The following is a 22,017-nucleotide window of genomic DNA, read 5'->3' on the forward strand; positions in this document are numbered from 1 at the left end:
CCCCACAGCTCAGTTTCTTGTCTTAGATAAGACTGAACTTCAGATCCCCGAGGTGACGAATGGTGCCCTCCCAAGGGCCTTGTAGCTTTATGATAAGTGTCCAGAAACCTGAGCCGAGATCCCCTCCGGGTGCATCTGCAATATATCAGAGAAGCAATTTCTATCAGAGCTGGGACAGCAAGGGAGCACTTTGCCCACAGTGACTGAAAATTGTACTGAAATGCCTTCAATGGTAATCTTTTCAAAGTAGCTGGTGAATTGTGTTCAAAGAAACTGCTCCATTGACTTGACCACAAAGCAAATTAAAAAAAATCACACGGACTTGATTCTTAGGGGTGAAGATCACCAATCTAAACAGTCCTCATTCCTGGGCCAGTAGTTAACAAACACCTTTTGAGAATCTGCCAGGATCAAAAATTAATCTTAGGCACCTAACACGAACAATTAACCACTAATAATACCAAGGCACCTCTGCTACCTAATTGTATAAAGTGTAAGTGAAAGGCTGTGCCTAAACAGTCCCTTAGCAGTCCTTTCCTCAATCACTGCAACACCTTATAAATGGTATTTGATACAGTTTGGAAAAAATGTAGCCAACTGAGGTAGAAGCATTGACTACAGGCATAAGCCAGCATGATTACTTCCACCCTTCAACAGTAGCTCTGTTTTTACTGACCCAGACACAAACACAGAGGCTGACTAATCATAGAATGTGATGTGTAAATACTTTCTATCCTGTTTGTCAAGGGAATAATTAAGCATGGAACAAAACTGGAAAGCAGACAACAATTTGGCATAATGATATAAATTTCTTTCAGTTCCCTATTCATAGCTCAAAAAAAAGCTATTTTAAAAATTAAACAAAATAAAATTAAATTTTAAGATGAATACTATTATCACATTTGAGTAGCTTGTGTTTTTCTGGCTGCAAAGATAAAATTCAGAATCACACAGGAAAAAAGGTGTACTATCATTAAAGTTTCCAATAACGTTAATACATCTGCCAAATAAAAGCAAGTAGAAGGGTTTGCACTTTCAGACCCACAAATGAAGGACTTTTCATGTTAGTATTCTTGTCAACTCAGGTCAGACTGCAATTTTCTATTTAACTATGTTTTTCCCCTCTGTGACATTCAGGAAGGACCTGGACAGACCCATGAGAAATTAGCTTTCCTTAATGCAGAAAGTATTCTGCTTGTCTAAGCCTTTTCAGAGAGAAGGCTGAAGATGCTTGCCTTAAAATCAAGCTTCAAAATCAGGTACTTTTATTTTTTCTATCGCACATTTTTATCCTGAATTCATTAGTTACCTGGAATGTTTTTAATATTAGGGTATTTCCCTTCCCTTTCTCTTACTTATAAAACTGTTTTTTAAGCCCACAGCATTACTCAGCTATAATGTAATGATGTGAAAGTGTTAAATACAGCCTTTTGGGTTTTTTTCTTCCATGTTTTCCTCTGAACAGTAACAGAGTAATGCTGCATAATATTACATATTTCCTTTTTCCTCCTTACTGTACTTACATACAGTACAATATCTGAATTCCTAATTTTTAGCCTACTGGACCTTCTACTCCAAGCATATTTTCAGGGTTCCCGATACAGAGCTTCTTAATTGTTACTATCATCTTCACCACATGTTTCAAAACATCTGCAGTACACATACAATTGTTCTATCGTGATTGAAAGACTTTCAAAACAAAGATCAAAATGCTTTTTTACTTCACAGATGAGCCAGCATTTGCTTACTAATTGAACACTCACACTTTAAAATCTGGTATGGTGTTTTGTTGCCCACCCCAGCCTCTCATCACTCACATTGGTGTGTGTATAGGGTGGTGACACCAAGATATTTTTACCCAGGTTAGGTGAGCTGAAAGGTAACTTTAACGCAGTAAACTTTTCTCGTGGGATGTTTATCTTCCACTTGCTTGACTGAAGATACAATTAGAACTTCAGGCTATAGCTGGTTTGTACAGCACCAGTTTTTATACTGCAATCTCTTCTGGTTTGGAGAGCAAACACAAGAGTTTATTAAGGGCATGACCCAGAGCATGCTGATGTAAGTGGAAGAATTCATATTGACTTCAATGATCTTTGGTCTGATGCCTAAGTAAACTCAAAGACATAAGCTCTATCTAGCTAAAAATAGTAATGCTGTTGAGACCTTCTAATGTTTTTAGGGGTGAGAACCATTCAAATCAAAAGATAAATTTTCGGCTCAGCGTTAAGGATCCTGTGGACAGTTGCCATTGAAAACTATACAGGCTCTTCAGTAAACTTTCAATTTGCACAACCTGCATAACTTAGACACTTGACTGCATGACTTGCATGCAAACTGGTGGGAAATCAGATTTGCTGTAGATTTAAACAACAGCAACAAGAGCTTGCACAATTCTGCTTAATTGCTTACAAAGTGCTCTTTTGGCAGTGGTTTGCCTTGAAAAGAATGTGAAGGCCATCTAATCTCTTTATTTTAGAAAGCTACTGCACACAAGAAAAAAAAGTAATTAAAATTAAATTCCTTTAAAATTAAGAGGAATGTAGAGTTCATTAATCTGTGATAATTTAAAAGGAGATAGAAAATCTTTTTAAGGGATGTCTTTGGAAAGTTCTGTCTTAAAAAAAAATCCCAGAACTTTTTCACATTCACTTTCCACTTATTAAAATGCTTTTCTACATATAGAAAATCTTATCTGTCATGCCAATGTTGCCTGCATCTTATATGAAACAAAAGTATAAATTCCCCACTTCCATATCTCTTTTAGGATGAAATATTTTCAAATTAAATAAAAATCTATCAAAAAATCAAGCCGAAATTCACACAGATTTTCTACTGAATCAAATATAGAAATAGATACACACCTATACCCTCAACAATAGTACCTTATTTATTGGTGCTATATGGCAATTAAAATCAACTAGTACTATTAGCTCTTTTACATTTTTTACTTGTTATTTTTAGTTCATATCAGTTATTCACACTCTATGTCTAAATCCTCTCTCAAATGAAAAGGTAAATTTTTAAGATTAGGGAGATACGATAAAAATATTTCATTAAATAACACTTTAGGAAAATAAAAGCACCCTGTTAAAGCTGAGAATATTCCGCAGATGTTTTCACTTTGGCTACATCCTTACCTAGTGGGTCTAAGAGAGAGAGATTCAGGCAGTGCTTCTGAATGCAGCAGCTCCCAAAGCAGAGTTAGCCTATAAGTGAGCCCTCCTGCAGAAGCTGGTACCAAAATAGGACCCACCTCAGTACGAGCCTGGAATCAGGCTGCCCAAATAAAAGCTGGGAGTTGGTAATCTGGGAGACAGATTTTCCTCAGAACAAGTTATTGCATCATATATTTTTTAAACCTAACAAAGTAGTAGGAGTAGAATGAAAATCTAGATTAAGTACACACATGGCAAATTTGCACATTCTTAGTCTAATTTTGCATTGTTGTTTTTTCTAGCATCTTCTTGTAATATTGCTGAAGCTATTTTATACAGTGGATACTGCGATTAAATTCCCCCTGCTGCAAACCAACTGTCCTTCAGTTCAGCTCTGATGAAGACTTTACAAATGGTGCTTATGCGATGGGGTGTACAGTCTGATACAATTGGTCGTTAGAATTCAACAAAGGACAAGGTAGTTTAGCAGGTGCAGGTAACTTTCTCCTCAAAAGTCTGCCCTGATTAAAAAAGGCAAGCTAATAACTGAGAGACTTGCACATTTCAAACAAGACTAGGCTTATCACTAAAGAAACAATTATTAATTTGAATTGACCATTGTCAAAACAGTCAAAAGACCATACAGAAACCAAAATCACCCCAGAATACATTCTGCAATTGCTGTGAAAAAAGCAAATAAAGGTATTTTATGCTAGTAATTATTATCTGCAAAGAAATCCCTACATTAAGAAAGGGAAGTTAAAAAAAAAGAATGGGAGCGAAGCATGGAAATAATTGTTTAGTTACTATGAACATAAGAAAATACATTTCTCTGAGATTAACTCTGTGTCAGCTTTGGAGCCTTGAAAGACTGCCAGCTGTCCGGGCATACATATTTTACCACTGAAGTATGCTTTTGTTTCAGAATGGTTGAGACCCCCAAAATGATGTAATCCCCAGCGGAAGACTGACAAGCTTTGAGATATTCCAAAACACAGATGACAGGCGAAATAGCAAGTAATCAGTGTAACCATATTGTATATTATCTTGCAAGAATCCAACAACACAAACCTAATGCACCAGATAACAACATTGCTTTGAGCAAACCTGAAGTAGAACGTCAGAAAGATTTTTCCAATGAAGAAATCATTCAAGAAGAACAATTATCTACATGGGTAGAGGGAAGAAAGATGGAGGAGAACATATGCCTTTCATAATTAGGGGTCTGATTATACTGTAGCCGAAAGGGATTTTTTACATTTTAAATTTGATTACACTTCAGAATGAAGCACACTAATTGGTATTTCTGCAGTCTGTTTGAGGAGAACTTCATCTACTTACAGAGGGGGAAAAAATAACAAAAACCAGTGACCTTCATACCATCTATGCCTAATATCTAGTACTTTTGCCTGAAGTATTCATGGTTCCTCTTCAATTGCTGAAGCTATCTCTGGGAATAAGTGCTCTATGACTCATCTCAGTTTATCTCCAGAAAACCAGGAAAGAGATAATAGCAAATATACTAGAATCAAATAGATATTAAATCCAACAATCACAGCTGCTACAAGGAAAAACAAATCAAATGACTCTATGCACTCCTACAAGTAAGAGACTGGAAGACATTATTTGCACAGGCAACACACAAGATGGCACCTCAAACCCAGGGCCACAGAGGGAGTTAATGAAGGAACATGTGCACCAAAAAGTGCAGAAACCTCCACTTACTACAAAATCAAAGGCATGATGCACTTCCATGGAAGCAAAAGTAACAAAGAATGTCTAATAAAACCTGTAAATAAGTATATATTACCACTTACACAAATTCTTCTTTCTTGAAACACAGGCCAGGTGAATGTGTATTTTATGTCTAAGACAAAAGAACTGAGAAAGAACCATCATAAACATAACTTAAGGACTGTGAACTCAAAGAAAAACATCCAGACCTTTAGACAAGAACAGCGTCGGTGAAATGAGATGAACTTCCAATATAAGACTATTTCTGAAGAAGAAGCATTTTGTGGAATGTAAAGGAAAGAAAAAGGCACAAATTAATAATTACAAACAGAAATAAAGCAACATCCAAACTTTGCAACTTGACCTTCATTGATGAAAGCCCCCAGGAGCAAACTGGGGACTGTCAACCATCCCGCTGTGGCTCCTGGCAGACAAACCATAAGCCAGGCAGGTATGCCTGCTCCATAGGTACATCATCAACTTGGTGAAGGATGGTTCCCACACCTCTTCCTTGGAAACAGAGGAATCGGTACTTCCTAAGTCTGGTTCAAGGCACCCAATTAAACAAGATGAGTCCTGCCCTCAAAAAAAACTCTTTCTAGGCCACAAAAAGACAGGCAGACAAACAAAGTTCCTATTTTAAATCTGCATTGAAGTAGGGAGACGGGAACAAACCCAGTGTTCTCCACTTCCATCCATCAATACAAGTCTTGTGTTTCGAGGATGCAATGTAGGAACAGGGAGTTTAGAGAGCTATAAAAAACAAGCATAATGTCTTTGTTAAATTTTATTTTTTTTTCCTTTTTAAAAATTCACTTCATAACCAGTTGTGGACGGAACTATCCTACAGTAGCTTGTTCTAGGGAACAGAGGAGATCTATAAGTGAGACAGTAAGAACATTTTCACGTGGGGACACAGAAACTGGTCACTGAAGTCTCCCCACCATAAATGCTTGACCTGAAATTAGGAATAAGAAAGGGTAAGAAGGTACTTTGCCTACACAAATGAAGCAAAGGTACAAGACACCCTGCAGGTGGGAATCTGAGGAGACCAAAGGCAGACTTTTAGAGGAGGTAAACAAAAAAGCAGATGTAGCAAGGAGCTAAAGGCAGACTGGACACATGTTCAGGATGGAGAGGCAGAGGGAAGAACTGGGGCAGCTGGCTGGAAATTGGGGCAGATGTAAAAACAGATGGACAGGGAGCAATATGAGAGGGATGGTACAGGAAAAGCATTGTGGCATGAAGAGAGAAAAGAAGCTAAAGAAATATAGGCAGAAAATCTCAAATTGAACCAATTATTCATAAGCCTCCATACTCTGTTGCTGTCAAGCACCGACAAAGCCTAGGTGGCATATTTACCTGCTGGTAAATATTTGGTCCATTTGGAAGACAACCTGCTATTGCACTGATCACTAGTACAAGCAGTAGATAGCTATGATGTGCAGCCAAATTATTTGAACTTGCCAGTAAAATAAGTATCATTCTCTACAGTTAAAATGTTGTTTCAGCTTTCAAGTATTTTGTTTGTTTACTTCAGAAATTATGTTGAAAGCATCAAAGGAACAACAGTGAGTTTCGGAAGGCAAGGAATCAAAATTTAACAAATGCCAGAATTACCATTTCTCAGCACGAACAACAGTAAGGAACAGAGGCAACTGATTAGCCCCTACTACTTCTGCCATTTCTTAGCCACTTAGTGCACAGGATTTGCAGGAATGTGGGCAGAGTATGGAGAAGATGACAGAAAGGTGACAAAGATAAAAGATGATGAAGAAAGAGAAGAATTAGTTTCTCTTACTCTGACTTGCTGTTAGCAAGGTTCTGGAGGCACAGCTCTCTCCAAATTTCTATTAGGTTTTTCTCTTTTGCAGCCTCCATTCTAATAAACTTCAAGCTAACACAACATCTGCCATGCCTATATATTCTCCACTTGCTCAACATTTTAAGAAAAGAAAGTTAGAATTCCCTCTAGGATCGTGGTATATCTCTGGGGAGCCTTCTGGGTACAGATATGCTGATATTCACTAATAGCCTGGGAAGGAAGATGTCATCTAGGTAGCACAGCTTGGTGAACTGGCAGCAGCACTTCTCTGTGGCTATAAGCATTCCCCAAAGGCTGTTTTGTAACTCTAATTCTACCTCTCTCTCTCTCTTATTTTTTTAAGGTCTTGGAGGCTACATCAATACACATGGTGTACACAAATCTGTAAAACAAATATGCACAGACAGAAACAAAAGCTTGGAGATTTGAATCAACCAGGAACATTTGCATATTATATCCACACATTCCCCACTTTAACACAAATCCACGCAAGTCAAACACATATTTGTATTGTTTTTCATTAGATAAATGTGTCTAATTGGTTATGACTGGCTGCTGCCACCTCTCATCAGGCAACTATTTCTACAATAATGTTTATTTTAATGAATAAAGTGGGAAATTAAAAGAGAATCCGACATCTGGTACTAGACTAGCCTCAGCAATGCATTTGACTTTCTAAAATTGTGTAGGACATAAACATCATTCTGTTATTTTCACAAAACTCTCAATTAACAAAGCACCCTCAATCCAATTTTGCAAACATTACTTTTCCTGCCTGACGAAATGATATCCAAGAAAAAAAGGGGTGGGGGAAAAATCCTTAGGCTATGATCTGTGAGCTTTCCTGTCTTGACAGACCACAGTCCCAGTGTCTGCAAGAGAGCAGAGGGGTCACAGCAAAATGTAACTTGACCTGAACTTTAACCATCAGCAGTGACATTTACTAAACTATAAAATTTAAAACTAAACAAGAACAAATAGGGAGAAAGGGATTACGAGAGCACCTTCTCCCTGTTGATTTAAAATACAAGACCATGAGAGATCTGCATCTTATGTTTATACTGTAAGAGCTTGAGTACATATGGTTCTGCTATTGAGATGTTAAGGTGACCAACACAGCAACAGTGTTGCAAGATAAAAGATGGGTTATTGTCAATTATTCGAGAGATTTCATTTGTTTAACTCTGCGATACCAGAGGACTGTGTAACTCCATTTTATGTCTGGGCTTGACTTCTTCTTGAAATACAGGATTTCAGCATATTGCATCATCATTAAAATATGTGGAGATTGCTAGCCTGACATAGGTTGACCATCCAAAATTCAAAGAACAGAATTACAGAAAGGTGGCAATAATTCCTGCTTACCTTGGCAGAGGTGATGCTTGTGCCATCAGATCCAGTACACAGTGTGGTATTTAAAACAGACACCAACTTGACAAAAATTACAATAGAATACTTAGAAACTCTTACAAGCAAGCACTCTAATGAACCAAGCAAAGTTTTGCAATCTACAGCAAAAACCTTAATATTTGTGTCTGTATACTAAAGAAAGACAACTCTCAAAAAATCTCACTAGTTTTCTGTAATAAGGGTGGTTACTAACAAAACTTTTTTTTTCTTCCTTTTTTTTTCTTTAATTTTGACAGTTATTTAATATTCTACCATTTGTGGTTTGCCAGGCTGGGTGTGCTCTGAAAAACAGCAAGAATTTACTCATAATTTTACAACATGATGTCAAAACTTGAAGGTTTGTCAAGGAAGACACTCATATGAAAAGAAGAAAAAAATTATTTAACCATGCCACATGCACATAAAAGTGCCTTTTAAAAAGGTGCCTAATTCTAAAGAAGTCTCTGTTTTCATTTTATTCTTAAAGCAAAGATGTATTTGATGTTAGAAGCATCTTCTAAATGCTATTAAAATTGCATGCTGAAAAAGAATATAAATCATTAATGAAAATCACACCATATCAGTTTCCTGTTGCAGTTGGCTGTCTGCTAACTTGGCAGCGAGACAGTGGCCTGCAGAGCTGCAGGCATATGTCTCATGTTAAAAAACAGAAAAAAAGACTTCATGTTATAAACACTTCAACGAAAATCACTATCCAGTTTGGAGTCAACTGAGACCAGGTGCTGAAGACAAGATAAACAGACAACATATGAAAGTTTAAAAAAAATCCCCAACGCACTGGCTTTCCATTGGCATTGTCTTCTACCATACATTTTAACATACATCACGAAATCTAAAAAAAATATCCTTGCATGTGTACAGAGCAATCAGATTTTTCTCGCCTTTAGGAACATAGCTTTTTAACACTGATATTTAAGATATGCCTCCTATTTTTAAAACCTACAAAAAATATGCCCATGCAAATCTAGATATAAAGTAATTCAGAAAACTACTGCAATTTGTCTTCCAAACAATTCACTAGAAAACCCTCCATGTTTCCCAGCTGAGAAATAGCCCAGGAATCCACCCAAGCAGTGACACAAAGCCTGCAGTCAGCGACTGCTGATTTGGCTCACTCATCTTCCACTTGCCATCCACAGATTTTGAACAAAAATGGGAAAAAGCTTTTAGAAAGGTCACAGCAGAAAGGTACTTCGGTCTTGGAGAGCTCAAGGATCCTAAGGGGAGCTGATAAAACTTAGGTCATGTACTCTGCACCTGCAGAGTCAGTGGCTAAAGTGGAGCAGGTCATTGCTTCGGTGCATAGCCAATTTCTCCTTGTTTTTGCAGAGATTACAACAAAACCCTCGAATCCTTCTGACTGTTGTGTAAATCAGATTAATATCTCAGGACATGTGAAGTGATTTTTTTCACCCAATGGCTCTGTTACCATGAAGCAAAGGACTGATGTGTTGCAGCAGTGGCAGCATCTCAGGATTAATTAAACTGCAGAAGCTCCCTATGCAGCCCCTCTCAGACAGTCAAAAACCAGCTTTGATCCTGTCTTCCCAGTGCTCCTGGCAGAGTGAACGTCACCGTCCTCTGGGACTGCTGGCCCACAAATGCTTTCCACTGGGTTGTGTCCAAAACACATTGAGAAAATGATACAGATACTAGGAGATCATCTTACACACACCCTGTTCCAGTTAGAGAGGAGTATTTTAGGTGTCTATAAAATCAGCTGGGGCAACAGGAAAAGTCTCCTGAACATCCAACTTTCACTTCAGAATTGGGAAGAAAATAATCTGGGTTTTCTCTGGCTGCAGTAATAATGCCTGCATGGTGGCAGGATGAAACTATTTAGCTCTAACATTGTTGTACAAAGCAAAAGAGAAAACTCTTTCCAACTGTATCTTATCTGCACACCAGCCTGGGAAGGCTCTGTAGGGCAAGGATCACCTCCTCGCTACTGGGGGAGACACAGGGAGCATGGGAGAAAGAGAAAGAAACATTGTCATAATCTGAGTTGACTTTCATTTTAATCATTTGATTAGAGGCTATTCTATGACAAAGTTTTTCTTCCTTGAAATTTACCCATGGTGGAAGCAACAGCCACACCACAGCCACACCACACCAGCATTTACTGCTCCTCCCTGTATCACAGCAGATTTAGCCCTACACAGGCCACACTTTGTGACATTTCTGGCATTTGCCTTCACTATGTATCTGCAGGTTACAGGACAGAGCAGAATAATCAAACAACACAGCCTACAATCATGCATATAAACAGGCTAACCTGGTGGGAAGAGGTTTTCCTCCCAGTTTAAACTGGAGTGCAAAGCTGTCCCACTAACATTAGGCCTGAAAATGACCCTTTAGCATCAGGGACTAGTAGAAGCTAATCAGTATTTCTGAGAGAAGCCTATTTGGACATTCAAAATGTTTAGAAGGTATTCTCCCACCCTCTGTAACCCTTCTGAACTCTTAACATGAACCGTTTAGCTCAACGTGCTGGTTTGGGCTGGGATACAGTTCATTTTCATCACAGTAGCTGGTATGGGTCTATGTTTTGGATTTGTGCTGAAAACTGGGTTGATAACAGAGGGATGTTTTAGTTCCTGATAAGCAGTGCTTACACAGAGTCAAGGCCTTTTCTGTTCCCCATACCACCCCACCAGCAGGAGGCTGGGGATGCAAAAGGACTTGGGAGGGGACATATCCGGGACACCTGACCCCAGCTGACCCAAGGGATATTCCAGACCATATGGAGTCATGCTCAGCATAAAGAGCGGGGGGAAGAATGAGGAAAGGGGGGATGTTCAGAAAGATGGCATTTGTCTTCCCAAGTCACCATTAAGCATGATGGACCCTGCTTTCCTGGGGATGGATGAACACCTGCCTGCTCATGGGAAGTGATGAATGAATTCTTTGTTTTGCTTTGCTTGTGCACACAGCTTTTGCTTTACCTCTTACACTGTCTTTATGTCAACCCACAAGTTTTCTCACTTTTACTCTTCTGATTCTCTCACCATCCCACCAGGGAGAAGTGAGCGAGTGGGTGTGTGAGGCTGAGCTGCCAGCTGGGGTTAAACCACAACAATCAGAAACCTTTGTTTTGGTGGGGAGCTGATGCCTATTTTACTAAACCTACTGGCAGACAGATTTCCACAGATGCCTGGAATCACGGAGCAATCCTTAAACCTGAGTCTAGTACCCAGACATGCAGGAATGCCACAGCAGGACCCAGCATTGCTAACACATGGCTCTTATTTTTTGTGCAGATAATGTAAATGCTGAGTTCCTGAAGCGTGAACGGGCAAAACAGAAGCTCTTGAGAAGGCTTGAAGACAGCACAGCTAATTAAAACTTCTCTAAATCTTTGTAAACTTAGAAAAGACAATATTTAATTTTGATTTTTCTGTACTTCCCTCAATGATAGCAAGAAACAGCTTGGTTGCAGCTTTTTTTATTTTATAGTTCTCAGAACAAATATCTACACTACATAGGAACACCAGATTAACTCTTCTCTGTCTACATGTTGCCATTAACAAAGTGTTTAATTTCTTTTCAAGTCATGACTTTTTTTTCCCATCAGTTCTGCTGTGAAACCCATGGATTACTTGGAAATAAGCTATTATTCATGGGAGGGATAGGGCTAGCCTTCCACTGAACTAGTGGAAACTTTAAAGAAAACACTTGTAATAAAGGCATGGAAAATTTAAAAGCACTCAGAATTTACTCTTGTATTTTATGTTTTAAACAATGGTATATTTTTCTGAACTGTATGAATGTGTGTGTGTGGAGGGAAATCACTACAGATACCTGAGCTAGACCTCCACTGTGAAGCTGGGAAAGCCCTCTCCTACACAAGGCAGGTGGCACACTCAATCTAAAGGAGCTACATCCTCAGGCAAGGACTTAATTTCATACCTACCTACCCTTAATATAGCCAGGTTTGGGAAATTGTTGCTCCAAACCATCAGTGAAGAGAAAACCACAACCAAATAAAAGTGAGTATGTCTCCTCTAAGGGAACTGGCTGTTACTGTCTTGGAATGTAAACGTTTATTGCAAAACCAGGATTGATTTTAGGATTAATGATACTTGGGCCACAGTAGCATCAAGGTAATGAAGTTATAAACATTCATTAGTATGTAACTTCATTAACATGCAACATCTCCCCCCAAGAATCACGTGCAGAGGACAAGCAGCTGAGACACCATCTATCTAATTCAGTATGGCAATGCCTAAACTTCACAGAATCCCAGAATCTCAGAATAGTGTGGGTTGGAAGGGATCATCTAGTTCCAACCTCTCTCTGCCACAGGCAGGGAACCTTCCACTGGTCCATCACCTCTACCCTGTTCTTCCAAATTCAACCCGAACCTATGAGAAAAAAGAAGAAATAGCTTCCAACTCCTTCCCCCAGAACCCCAAAATTCAGACGTATCTCCAGACAAATAAAAGATGAAGAATCTGATCTTATGATTCCCAGTCCCTAAATTTATACATAGGTCTAAAAATGCTACAAGACAGATTTCAGACAGCTTGTACTTCCCCTCCCCAGCCCCAGCCCCCTCTCTACCCCAATGCAAGACTCTAGACATTAAAAGAACTCTGCATTTCCACTTTGGTCTTTAAACAAAGATTTCTCAGTTTGCTTTTCCCCCTGCATTATACAACACATAGAATTTAGAAAAAGGCAGAAAAGGTCCAGAAATCCATTTTGTGATTAAAACTTTCAGGTTTTAGAAGTTGATAAACAGCAGTTCCTGGCACAAGAGGGTTTCTGCCACACCTGTGCTCAAGAGGATGCAACTGATACCTACAGCGCTGCCAGGTGAGAGGTACTGCATTTGGGCAGCACAGCTGGCTGCCTATGCCTTTGGCTGGGCTGCTGGCCTCCAGAGCACACCATGAAAGGCAGATCTGCTCTACAAAGCTCCCACAGAGATGTGCAGATGAAAAAGAAGAGAACAGCACAGCTGAAAAAATAAATTTTTTAATTGCTTTGTGGCTCTATTAGCATTGCTTTTGCATGTGTTGCACACAACTCTACACTGACATTTAAGAACTAGATGAACAGATAAGATTATAAGATAAATACACTTTTTTACAGCTTTTTTTTTTTTTAACAGCTGCCAAAAAGCCCCACCCCAAAAGCTCCCAAACCCAACATTATGGGAAAAGCATCATTTTCCATTATGTTTTGGTCTATTCTGTTTCCCCTCCAATTTGTAACATTCTGCTGAAATCAGTGATGGAGAACATATGTTCAAGGTAAATCACACCAGGGAGAAATCTTGGAACTGTTACATGCAGTTTTATTACCCAAGGCATTAAGATAGTCTACCACTACACTTACTATTTAACAGTTCCATCAAACACAACAATGCTAATGTACTTTTATATTATTATGCATGCAAAAAAATTGTATAATATTTCTTAAAACTCATTGGGTGATTAATGCATTGCATTTTCATTTTAATTAACAGTTCCAGGATATTTTTTAGTGCTTCAATGAAACAGGGTGTTACGTAAATGCAGAATGTTATTGCATAAATATTTTGGAAAACACATGTTCAAGCAACAATAAGGTTGAAAATCCTAACACTCAACGGCCAGGAAATTGGAAGGGCTTACGCTTCTTACACAATATAATGTTATTCAAGTGCTGCATCTTAAAAGTATTCTGCAGAGGGATGTAATCATCTAGGCTACCTTAGGGAAACCTAGTGTGGCCAATGGGACAGACAGACCCTGTCTGTCTCTGAGAACCGCTTTCTTTACTGCAGATACTAGTCCAGTTTCACTAGGTAAAATCAAACAGCACAAATATACCCTGTACACCTATGAGCTGCCTCTTTTAGAGGACATTTGCACTAGTTCTGTGAGGTAGTTATATGACTGGAGATTGCCTATAAGTGTGGACAAGCTTTAGTAAGTTTACATTTAACAAGTAAAATAGGAATAGAAGATACCTCGTATAAACCTTTACTTTCACTGATAATTTGACCTTGAAAGTCAAGTTTTCTAAAATTTTACAAGGGTTTTGCATTTTATTTCTCAAGTGACTGTATGGGAACAACAGATAAAACCAACAAAAATGTGTATTTCTCAAGACTGCACAACTTCCATGCCTTGCAGAAAAGTGGAAAGCAAAAGGCTGAGGAAGCAGTTCAGAGCCACAGCTGAGATATGGCTTTGAATTTCAACTTAAACCAACCAAACAGCCTTAGTGCAACACTGTGATGAAACAAAACCCAAAACATCAGGTACCAGGTGTATCAGGAAGCAGAACACAAAGTCCCCTTTGTTCAAAGACACATAATCACTAGCACCTGAAAATGTAATTCCATGGTTTTCTGCTTCAAGTTCCAAAATGAATCACACAAAGCTGAGAGCACCAGTCCACTTCATCAACTTCAAACTGAGATCCAGAGAAAGTTACTTGCTGAATATCATACAATCTCATTTACTTCTTAAGTACTTCTTCATCGCGTGTAAGAATAATCAAAACTATATTGTTCTAGTCCTCTGTGGTGCTCAGTCCGTACACCAAAAGCAGCCATGGCTCATAGAAAATACAGTATATAATCATGAAATTGAAGACTGTGCTACAACGCACACAGGAGTCAAATGACAGTTACAAGGGCAACAGAGTTACTGACATTTCTCAGCTTTGGAGCGCTTGGCTTTTAGCCTATGTATTATAACTTCTCTGTAGCTTTTTTACAGGGAACAGTGAATTTTTCTATCTGTTGCTATAACCCCAGCTGTCCAATCATGGATTGCCAGCAGGGTTTGAAACTTCAATCTGGAGGTGAGGAGTGAGCCAGCAGTCAGTGTCTTGAACTCACCCAGTAACTGGCCCAGTCTTCTCTCCTGAAACAATCCCATTTAACATTCTTCCTATCACTCACCTTGATGGACAGGTTAAAATAAAAGACTGTGAACATTTTACTTTTTCTGATCATGAGTGAGAGATTCCAAGAGTTATTGCAATTTTTTTTTAGTCTAATTAACTTTTGTGGCAAGAGCAAAAAGGCTTTCTCTTGTTTCTGTTTCTTACAGTAAAATGAGGGCAGAATGCTGTAGGTCTGAACCACGATCTGTCCAGACGCATGGCTGTTGCTAACTTGCAGAGCTGGGTTGCCTTTGTGAAAATATGTCAACCAGTATCTGCTAAAAGGAATAGTCAGTCTGTAGCTCATAGAAGTTCTGCTGGTAGCAGGAGATGTCTCAACATTATATCTGTGATTGTACAAAAAGGAGAAACCAGCACCGCTATCTATTCCCTGATTTTCAGCCCTGCTACAGAGTCCTGCTGCACCTCTGAAGGAAAGCCTGTGGATGCTCCTCTGGTTCTGACTTGCTTTGCCTCTCAAGTAGTGAGCAAAGTACCTAAGGTTCAAAGGACAGCAGGCTGTAAAACAGGCCTGGCAAAAGAGAGATCAAGGAGGAGTACGTCTAAGGCTGGTCAAGTTTTATTAGTCTTCCCAATTCAACTGTACTGCAAATATAGCAACTGGCAAATTCAGCAAATTCCACTAATGCTAAGAAAGCAAACTGCTGGATGAATAAAGCCTTAAAAACTACCTATGGAGCATTCCTAGAAATTTCATTTTATACTTCGCTCCCAAGAGAATTCTTATTTTTAGTCTTGACAGTAGGTTTTAATTTTGCTTTGCCCTCTCCTATTAATAACTCAAAAAGAACTAAATAAGATGTAAAAATGAAGAATGTTGATGAATCAAAAAAGTATGGAAGCATACTATCATATACTTGTGCAGATAGCACAAACATAGTTGTGCTAAACACACAGGTACAGACAGAAGGATGCAAGGACTCCGGCTTTGTGTTATGCAATTAACTTCCTCACATAACAATGATGTGCTTGGTCTAAAACTACCTGTACTGGGTCTCTCCAGAGCTTCTCTTTGATACTTGACTGAAGTTTTAGAGACTTAAAATCTTTGCATACTTACATTAGGCCCAATGAAGAGAAACTGTGATAAAACTGTGATTTAAAACATCTCGGATCACAGGAGAAAATGGAAAATATGAAAATGGAGATTTAGAAATTACTACACTGCATCCAGTAGAAGACACCACTGAAGTTCCGAGGAAACACCATATAGTGGACAAGATGTACAGTACATATTGAAAAAAAAGGAGAGCAAAAGCCTACAAGAAGCCTGGAACACTGTGGGCACCATGTCAGGAGTATTAAAATAACAGCACATTGCAAATATGACTGAATATGTCCATTCCTGCAGTAAGTCTTTCAACTATTACAGTGTTTTACACTCAAAGCAACAGCAGACTGGTAAGACCACATCTGTATTTCAAACTAAGAGCAGAACAGTACCAGAATAACCAACAGCAGTATTATTACACTTCCCTGGAGACTCCACACTTAGGCCCATCCTTTGCAAAGGCTTTCAATTGTAAGCTCCTCTAAACATCTTGATTTCTGTTCATATGCTCACCACCTCAAAGATGACCTGGTCAATGACCTCCTCAGTATTATCAAATACTGAGAAAAACTGATAACAGGAAGTGATGTCCCTTCTGTCACGCTAGACCACCCCGAGCCATAACTCATTCATTTCAAATAAAGTTTTTAATATTTTTTCTCTAAAATTTGACACCAGCAGCAAGAGGTTATGGCTTTCCTGCTCTGTGAGTGCTCACCTAAAAAAAGGCTTAGCATGCTATTTTTAAAGGCTTATGTTCATCTTGTTTCAGCAAAAAGCTCAGTGTTGGTTTTAGACACATTTCTTCTTTTATGTCAGACAGGCCAGTTCCTTGTATTCACAAAGCAACTGTGGTTCACTGAACATGCTTCCAGGACTAATTTTGACTTCCCAGGGTCAACTTTACACCAATCAGTAAAAGAAATTGTGGAAAAGATTACCTTACAAAAACACACAAACTTAGCCAATCTTTAACAAAAAGAACAACTTGTAGAGCTTTCATCAGACTCAGCACTCTTCAAGGACAGCCTGTCAGCATTTGGCATATATGAACACGGGAGATGGAACAAAGCTACAGGAAATCCTTTTGCTTACTCATGTACTCTCAGCACCACAGACCAGTCAAGCCATTTTTATACACTTTTCCCAGTTCCCACATTCCCAGCCATCCAATTTCTCACCACACAAGCAGAATCTTACCTGTAATTTTCTGCAACAAAGGAGATGGCTCTGGCTCATCACAAATTGCCTTGACTAGGGCCTTTTTCACCTCTTCTTCAGCTGCATCCAGCTCTTTTCCACTTTCGATTTCTCCAACCACAGAATATATGTATACCAGCAAGACAAGGAAGTCCTCACAGGTATAATCATCTTTTGTTCTCTCATTGTAAGACTTGATCATTGGCAACAACTGGTTCAAAACACTGGGCATTTCTGATTCGCCAATAGTCTGAAAAACAAAAGGAAGATCATGTCAGATTGGCTCCGTAGTGCTTGTCAGTTAGTATCAGACATACTCCTGCCTGCACCTGCAAGCTATTATTTCTCATAATAGCAGAGCTCATTTAATAAAACATTGTTCAGTATTCACATTCTCATTAGTCAGCAAATGGTGCTGTAACTTACTTGCTGCTCAGACAGTAAATTTATTAGTTTTCTATAGTTTTCTCTTCAGAACTCATGATAGCAGCACCTTAGCACTTGAAAAGCCTGATGATTAGATCTTCTCCAAGTACCAGTATGATAAGAGGATGGAAGCATCCATTCCTGTGGTATGGGTAGAAAGCACAAGGTCAAACACTTCCTCTAAATTTTCGGCTTCATCCTTGGGCCTGATTTTGTCCTGGAGCAAGGGCTTCCATTGACTTTAGTTGCAACTCTGGCAAACTTCCAAACATACATGATAAAAAAAATTGTGCCTAAACTTTCAGGGTGATTTACTATGGGGCAGGCTAAAACTCAACAACTTCAAGTAACAATTGCCACCTCTTATCTTCAAAGTAAAAATGAAAGAGGACAAAAAATTAAAGAGCTGTAATAAACCATTAACTTCAGAATGCATGTAGGGTCTTTCTGGGCTATGAACTTCTCTGGAATGTTTTTCCCTTATCTCTTGGGAAATGGCACCACAGAGGGCTTCAAATGGAACTGCCAAATTTCAGAGGCTATTTTGTCCAAACAGGCCAATTGGACTGGACTGTGCATGAAAAAAATGGGACTTGCAGCTTCACTGCAGAGCACGGCTCCACAGGGAGCTGGGAAATTTGCCTCAAACAAAATCCACTGGCAGATTGTCAGTACTGGCCACCTCTGATAATTTAGGGGCTCCCCGCACCGCCTAACAATCAATCACCCTGATTGAACAGCCCTAAAACACAAGTTTTAAAAATGTAACTACCCATGACCCAAATTTCCTGCTGGTTATGTTGGCCTCAAGTTAGCCCCATTTGTCTATCGCCAAGGGAGCCAATAAAAATAATAAAAACAGGTCAATTCTGAGCTTTCCAAAGGCTATATAAAAACATTAATGCTGCTTAATGCAGAGACAGCCAAAAGGCCCAAGCTCTAACACCTTCTGCTTGGTTGAATTGTTTGGACATTTTAATGCTATCATCATATATTCTTCAGAATCCAGGGAGAATTTGTGACAGATTTTTTTTGTTGTTTTCCAATCTCTTTCCTCCACCCTTCTTAGTTATTTATTTTTAGAACTTAAGCCATGTAATAATTTAGTGTCCCTAAGGGTAAATGAACTGACGTATATTTGCTGATTTTTGCAGAAGACCTGAGTTTTGGCAGATGGGAGAATAATGAAGAAAGCACAAAATAATTTTTTCAGTTTTAAACACTGAACATGATATTGTGCTACAAAATGACATTTAAAATGTGATTAATTCACATTTTAATGTGAATACGGGACCTAAGAGGAAGTGTAACAAACCCAAGAAAAAACGTTTTGCAATTCTGTGCGAGGTATTATTTTCAATATTAAATAAACCTGTAAGAATCTAAAGTAATATGTATCATTAAAAAACAGAGCAAGCTTGGGAGGAAGAGAAGAGGAGGGTCAGAGTTTACTTGAATTAACATGTGTCCCTGACAAAACTGAAAAGAGAACTGAGCATTTTAATCCCTGTGCTTCCAGCCCACTGTCCTCAACACATCATTAAAAATATTAAAGCAAAAATCAACTTCAAGCAAGTGGAATTTATTTTCTTTTAAAATCCAGGAGGAAGGAGATAAATCTTTAGAGACTACTTTGCTATGTAAATATTCTAGCGGCTTTCTATTTAGGAAGTAAAACATGTTTAATTCCTTCAGAGGTCGCATGAGTTAACAGAACTTTTTGGAATGGGAACCACACAGTTTTATACAAGTGAAGAATTTTATTGCTGAAAAACAAAACTAAAAAACAACCTCATAACCCAACTGCAGGTAACACCAGCAAAAGGATCAGTGGAAACTCACAAGGCCTTGGCTCACTTGCTGCCCCAAGCCCCTGGACCACTCTTTTTAATAACAGCTCCTTCTACTGAAAACTTAGGACAGAAAAGAGTTGTGGAACAAGCAGCTTTCCAAAGTCGCTCTATTTGATTTTTCATGTTTTACCTGGGTTTGACTTGTGGTTTCTGATTCTGTCGCACAGCATATTAACTTTCCCACTGCCCAGATGGAGGAAAGAAGATTCTAGTTGCTAAAAGCGACAACGGCACTAAGGGAGGACCTCAAAGGTATGGGAAACTGGCTCAGATATTTTGATGGCAATAGATCTCTGCAGCAATAGTCATATTAGTGAAAACGACAGGCGCTGCCAAACTAAGGAGGAGTCTTAGCTGCCTGCAGCGCTCAGCTGCCCATAAATCAAATGCTGCAGTTCTGTTGTTTGTTGTTTTACACTGTTTGGCCATCTGAGATTTGGGGTTGATTGCACATAATTTCCTTATGGGTAAGAAGACGTCTGTACTCCCTAGTCCCAGCAAAACAATAATTTCAAGCATTTAGTTTTCATTAAATGACCTATAAGTGACCAGTGATTTGACACAAAATATCAGTTAAGTATGATCTTACCACTCAAATTATGTTTCTCCATATGAAGCTCTAGAAATCACTGTAATTCTTGACTTGGGCAGGTTTTGATAAAAATGTACGTCTACTTTGTCTTCTCTACATATCTGTAGGGTATGGTTGAAGAATAAGCAACCCAAAACAGAGCACAACAAATGAAGGTCTTCAAAGTACTACACTCTCACCATTAGGAAACACCTCAATCTGTCTGAATAGAGCATCCAGTTATTCAGACAGGCTATTTTACATAACCAATATCTTGCAGGAAATGAGTTTGCACATCTGTAAAGTTTTAGTCTCAAACTTATGTTTCTAGCTGGGCTGACAAAGTGTAACCTTGCAGGGGGAAGGAGCAACCTTTAGCCTTAGGGGAAAGCAGACAAAGCATCCAGGGAACTCACAGCAGATTGACAGTGGAGGTGTAAGATGCTGGCAGTAAATGGCTGCTTCCAGTAAAAAAAGAAGTGTAAGTCACTAAAGATCAGGAGAAAGATCACATCGCCTTTTGTTGGGGACCAGAACAGCTTTATGACTTGCCTCTGCCAAGTCCAAGAGACTGCATCCTCCTCTCTTTAATGGCAGCGTCTGCCTATTCACTTGATAGACGATACAGAAACTAAGAACACACATATAAAGAACACAGTGGAGAACTAAACCGCTAGTGAGAGACACAGGAAACAGTAAAAGCATCTAGGACCTGTCTCCTCTGTCATTACTTTTAATGACCCTTCTGTCTTTTAATGAAATACAGAGCCAATTCTATCTCCTGAATCCTTTTCTGCATTTATCACCCCTCCGAACATTGTCCAAGGATCTATATTCTCAAAACTGCAGAGATAATTTCCAGGCACCCCTTGTAGACAGACAGTGTCTTAAAATTCTACCATAAACAAATAAAAAACAAATAAAAGGAAAAGAGTAAGCTTTTCAGAAGCTATTTTTAACCTGGCTCATGCTGTCAAAGGCACAGATTCACATTCATCCGATGTGCATGCTCTCCCAGTTGGCCTTCATTCTCGTCTTCCACTCACCACAGTAGCCTCTTCCTTCTATGCCTACTGAAGTGTTTCTGTGCCTGTGCACTAAAACAAATAATTTTAACCATACTGGTTCTCTGCTGGGGTTTTCTGCTTGGCCACAGAAAAACTTAAACTAGCTGTGAAGGCCAAGAATTGGACTGCTTCCTTATGCAACAGTGCTGGCTTAAAGTCTATGTGAACTAGAATTTAAGGCTGCCAAGAGATAAAAGAAAAATATATAAATAATCACCCGCTCTTTGGATGACTTCTTCAATATACTGTCAATGGCCAGAAGCTTAACTGATGTCTATCAGTCAACATGACAGACATCAAAAGGCCTTTGATATACCTGCTGAATATCTAACCAGGATGTTAGCACTTACTGCAGAACACAGTGACAAGCCAAAGGCAAGAAAAATTTACTGACAACATAAGGTTTTTTAAAAGCACAACATTTGTAAGCTCTTCTGGTCAGAGATATTTTTTTAAAGTGTCTTGCATAATTCCAGAAACACAGCACTGACACTTAACAGCTAATATGTGATAACAACAAAAGTATTTAAAACAAGCTGTTCAATCCCTATCATTTCTAAAACCAAAACAAAAGCAAAGCCCAAGACAGTTCTTTCAGCCAATAACTCCCTAGCCCATGATCATGACATAAGCAATTGGATTCCAGCTATAACCCACAGCCAAAGTAGTATAATCCAGTATTTTTCTTCAACCTAATTTCCTTAGGACATAGAAGAAATTATAGTTTGAACAACATATTTAAGATTTCCTTTTAACACCTTTCTTCTGTCTTTACTGAGCACAACAGTTTCCTGTTTTCAATCATCTTGGAACTTC

The 22,017-nt window shown here is 38.8% G+C and overlaps 1 protein-coding gene across 1 annotated transcript in view; it reads right to left on the minus strand.

The window, feature by feature from the left end:
* The window catches only part of SCFD2 (sec1 family domain containing 2), a 191,960-nt gene that overhangs the window by 87,915 nt on the left and 82,028 nt on the right, over positions 1 to 22,017 (minus strand). Inside the window, exon 6 of the mRNA XM_029962751.1 lies at positions 17,285 to 17,534. Within this exon, the coding sequence (XP_029818611.1) occupies positions 17,285 to 17,534 (250 nt within the window). The remainder of the gene's footprint in view (positions 1 to 17,284; positions 17,535 to 22,017) is intronic.

The sequence above is a fragment of the Manacus vitellinus genome, unplaced genomic scaffold (assembly GCF_001715985.3).
Source record: "Manacus vitellinus isolate BGI_N305 unplaced genomic scaffold, ASM171598v3 scaffold_0_pilon, whole genome shotgun sequence".
NCBI lineage: Eukaryota > Metazoa > Chordata > Aves > Passeriformes > Pipridae > Manacus > Manacus vitellinus.